The sequence below is a fragment of the Apodemus sylvaticus genome, chromosome 22, assembly GCF_947179515.1.
Source record: "Apodemus sylvaticus chromosome 22, mApoSyl1.1, whole genome shotgun sequence".
In the NCBI taxonomy this organism is placed as follows: Eukaryota; Metazoa; Chordata; class Mammalia; order Rodentia; family Muridae; genus Apodemus; species Apodemus sylvaticus.
In genome coordinates, this window is record NC_067493.1 from 33,786,822 (window position 1) to 33,791,123 (window position 4,302).

The 4,302-nt window shown below is 51.5% G+C and overlaps 1 protein-coding gene across 2 annotated transcripts; it reads left to right on the forward strand.

The window, feature by feature from the left end:
* Positions 1-634: 634 nt before the first annotated feature.
* On the forward strand, positions 635-3,987 carry Ccl24 (C-C motif chemokine ligand 24). Of its 2 annotated transcripts, none has more exons than XM_052167861.1 (4): positions 635-820; positions 1,028-1,145; positions 2,839-3,040; positions 3,119-3,987. In XM_052167861.1, the coding sequence occupies exons 1-3, from the start codon at positions 751-753 to the stop codon at positions 3,005-3,007; spliced, it is 357 nt and encodes a 118-aa protein (XP_052023821.1). In that variant the 5' UTR covers positions 635-750; the 3' UTR covers positions 3,008-3,040; positions 3,119-3,987. The 2 variants fall into 2 exon arrangements, with proteins under 2 accessions (XP_052023821.1, XP_052023822.1); XM_052167862.1 differs by having other exon boundaries at positions 3,131-3,987.
* Positions 3,988-4,302: the final 315 nt, after the last annotated feature.

Genomic DNA, 4,302 nt, shown 5'->3' on the forward strand with positions numbered 1-4,302 from the left:
TGGATGGATGGATGGATCAATAAGTGAATGGGTAGAAAGATAGATTGATAGATAGGTGGACAGGTAGATATATGTATGTATGTATGTATGTATGTATGTATGTATGTACAGGTAGATCAATGGATGGATAGATGGATAGACAGATCAATAGATGGATGGATGGATGGATGGATGGATGGATGGATGGATGGACAGGTGGATGGATAGATGGATGGATGGATGGACAGGTAGATGAATGGCTAGATGGATGAAAGAATGGATGGGTGGATGGATGGGCAGATAGACAGGTAATCAATGGATGAATGAGTGGACAGAAGGCAGGGAGATAGGGAAGACTGTACTCATTATGCATCTGTAAAGTCTGAGGCTCAGAGAACCAAGTAACTTACCCAGGATCCCACACAGTGAGCAGCAGAGCCAAGTCATCAAAGCCATTCTCCCTTGGCGATGGCCCAGGCAGGATGACAGCCCTCCCCCAGCTTTCTCTTGCCAGAGCCCCAAATAATCGCTGACTCTGCTGGACAAAGTCAAAATGGGCAACAACTTCCCCAATTTTTGGATCACAGAATGCTCAACGATTTTCGAGGAAGTCCGTGGGGGGGAGAGGGCGGGAGGGACACCAGAGCCTTTGAGCTGTCCATATAAAGGCCAGTGGGAGGGAGATTGGGGTGTCCTGTAGGGAACATCCTCGTATCTCCAGGCTCTCTTTTCTGCACCCCAGCTTTGAACTCTGAGCCTGACCTCCAGGACATGGCAGGCTCTGCCACGGTCGTTGTCAGCCTTCTCCTGGTAGCCTGCACGTGCTGCCTCTTCCCCACAGGTGAGACTTCCGGGCCAGCGTGGGGCTGCTGGTAGTAAAAGCTTCTAAGGCCATAGCTGGTTTGACGTAAGGGAGGGCGAGGGAACCCAGAAACCTGGGGCTGGGGGAGGCACTAAGTGGCCTGGGATAGAACAGGCTCTGTGTCTGCAGCTAAGAGCGAGCCGACAGCAGGCTGGAGACTGACGTGCCTCCTCTCTTTCCTTTTAGACTCCGTGACCATCCCCTCATCTTGCTGCATGTCCTTTGTTTCCAAGAAAATTCCAGAAAACCGAGTGGTTAGCTACCAGTTGGCCAATGGCAGTATCTGTCCCAAGGCAGGGGTCATGTGAGTATCTAATGTTAAGAACGCCAGGGTCCCTGAGGAAGTCTTGCCCTGTGCATTGTTGAAGAAGGCACTAGACTTCTATGGACTTAGCTTCCTCACCAAGGAAACTAGAGAAGCAGGGCAGGGAGACAGGTCAGTGGTAGCGAGCTTGCTTCGAATACATGAAGCCTGGGTGATTCCATCCCCAACATCACATAACGACCAGGACATGGTATAGGCCAGTTAATTCCAGCACTCAGGACGCTAAGAACGTCCACAAAGTACCAAATGTAGGCAAGGCATTGTGCATGGAGGGGAATACGTGAAATGCCATTCGTCTAACTAGTCTTCACAACAATTTCATAAGACTATGTCAGAAAGCCTGCTTGGAATCCCCCAGTGAGGGGCTGGGGGTGTGGCTCAGTGGTGCAGCACTTGCTTAGACTTCCCCAGTGAGGGGCTGGAGGCATGGCTCAGTGGTAGAGACCCTGCCTAGAATCCCCCAGTGAGGGGCTGGGGGCGTGGCTCAGTGGTAGACCCCCTGCCTAGAATCCCCCCAGGGAGGGGCTGGGGGCGTGGCTCAGCATTAGTGTACTTTCCTAACATATACAAAACTCTGGGTTTCATCCCCAGCATGGCAAAAACAAAAACCAATCTCACAGAGAACACAGGACTTTTTCCATTTTACTGAAGGTAGTTGAGGTCCCATAAGACCACAGGTTCAAGGTCACATGGCCACCCAGGCCTCTAGATTCCATGTCACTTCAGAGCCACCTTTTCATCTGGGGTAACAAGCCTAATCTCGTGTCTTAAGCTGTGCTGTACAGTGGGAATGTCATGCCAATATTCCCCAGCAGACATCAGAGTGTCCCTGAGAGCTGGCACTGAAGGGGGCATCCTCTCTCAGCTATAGTGTGCCCAGGAGCCATGTTTATATGCCTAGTGTCATCTGGTGACATTTACCTTTAAAAATAAGTGTGTGTATATGTGTGTGTGTGTGTGTGTGTGTGTGTCTGTAGATGGGCTAGGCTTATGAGTGTCTATGTCATGTGTGTACATGCCTGTGGAGGCCCAAGGCCAGTCTTGGGTGTCACCAAGTATGCTGTGCACCTCCTTCACAATAATATTCTATCTGCCCTGTGGGTCCCAGCAATAGAACTCAGGTTCTCAGGCTCAGCAGCAAGTGCTTTTCCCTGCTGAACCATCCCTGGCTTTCTCACCGGCCTGGAACTCACCAGGTAGTCTAGGCTAGCTGGCTGTCAAGGTGCGGGGAATCCACCTGCCTCTGCCTCCTCCACGCTGGGGTTACAAGCACATGCCACCCTGCTTGGGGCCTGACGATTGAACTTGGAGCATCACAATTGCAAGGCAGACATTTTACCAGCTTAGCTGTAGCGAGGAGACAGCTAAGCTGTTTTCCTGCTACAGATAGAGACCATATCTCTCCCATCACACCCAGCGTCATACTTCAAAGGCTTTGTCTCTCAGGGAAGTCACAGAATGAGTGTGTATCTGCACGCTCCGCCATCCTGTTCCCCCGGCGGTAAAACACAGAATTCTCCAAGAACTCTCTCAGAGAAGTCTCCTGTCAGGGGCTTCCTAGTGCTGAGGGAGAGCAGCCTGAGACTCGTTCACACTCACTTCCTCATGAAGGGAAGGTTAGTCTCTGTACCTTGCAGGACTTCAAACTAAACCCTACCCTTCTTTTCTATAGCTTCATCACCAAGAAGGGCCATAGGATCTGTACCGACCCCAAGCTGCCGTGGGTTCAGAGGCACATACGAAACCTAGATGCCAAGAAAAGCCAGCCTCCCAAAGGTGCCAAGGCAGTGGGCACCAAGCTTGCCGTCCAGAGACGCCGTGGCAACAGCACCAAGGTTTAGTCACCTCTCGTCTGTCCCCGAACTTGGACACAGGTATCCCTGCTTTCCCAGGCTGCTTTGGGCTTGACACGCCTGCTGGCATGAGGCCTGAGTTCGTTTCCCCATTCTCAGCATCTCTTTTAGGGAATGTGTTTATTCTGTGAGAGCCCGAGGGAGCTCCAAGCGCACCAGAGGTCTGTCTGGTGTTTCCTGTGCTGAGTGAGAAGAAGAATGTCATCTGCTGTCCTGTGTTCTCCTCTGTGTGACTCAAAGGCCTCATCAGAGCCCGGGTGCGTGAGACCTGAGGACCTGCGGGTGTATCTTGCTTGCTTTGATGGGGTTCTTGCCTTAGGGTGGGGCCTGAGGGCTATTTGTCTGTCCACCTCTGGGTGAAGATCTGTCAACAGCAGCAACTCCCAAACACGTTGATGGGTATTCCAGGCTGGTCCCACATCCAGTACTTGGAACAAATAAAAAAGTTGGCAGAAATGGAGGATTTCGACGGCAACATTTTCAAACCCGTCAGCCTTTGTAAAGCCGGAGAGGTCGCTCAGTTGGTGATGTGCTCGCCTGGCGTGCACAGAACATTGGGTTTCAACCACAGCACTGCGAAAACTAGGCATGCCTGAGGAGATCAGAATTTCAGGCTTAGCCAGACATCCCAGAATTCAGAAGGCAGAGGCAGGAGCATCTCTGTGAGTTCAGTGCCACCCTGATCTACCTAGCAAGCTCCAGGACAGCCAGGGCTACATAAAGAGACCTTCCCTCAAATGTCCTTCCCTAAAAAAAAAAGTTCAGGGCTACATAGCCACATAGAAAATTTGAGAGCAGCCTGGCCCTGTGTCTCTCTCTTCCTGCTGCCAATGGATCCAGATGTAGAACTCTCAGTTACCTCCCCAGCACCATGTCTGCCTGCACGCTGCCATGTTTCCTGCTATGATGATAAATGGACTGAACCTCTGAACTGTAATCCAGCCCCAATTAAATGTCGTCCTTTGTAAGAGTTGCTGTGGTCATGGTGTCTGTTCATAGCAATAGAAACCCTAACTAAGACAGGCTCTGAGGCTAAATGTCACATGACCATCCCAGCACACACATGAAAAGACAGACTTCGGTGGGAGTGGCTGCAGCCGTGCTGGGGCAGCGGAAGAGGGAAGCTGGGAGACGGCCAGCCAGCCTTGCTGGAAGAAAGGATGAGCTTTGGTCACACGGAGAGAACCTATCTCACGGGAATGGGGTAGATAAAAGAGAGGAACTCATCATGGCCTACTCTGACCCCTGCAGAGTCTGCATGTGTGCACGCACCGACTCACGTG

Bases quoted from the DNA above. Each gene is read 5' to 3' on its own strand.
- Ccl24 (XM_052167861.1), top strand. From the start codon at position 751: ATGGCAGGCTCTGCCACGGTCGTTGTCAGCCTTCTCCTGGTAGCCTGC. The intron at 821-1,027 runs GTGAGACTTCCG...CTTTCCTTTTAG, and splicing joins GTGCTGCCTCTTCCCCACAG to ACTCCGTGACCATCCCCTCA. The intron at 1,146-2,838 runs GTGAGTATCTAA...TCTTTTCTATAG, and splicing joins TGTCCCAAGGCAGGGGTCAT to CTTCATCACCAAGAAGGGCC.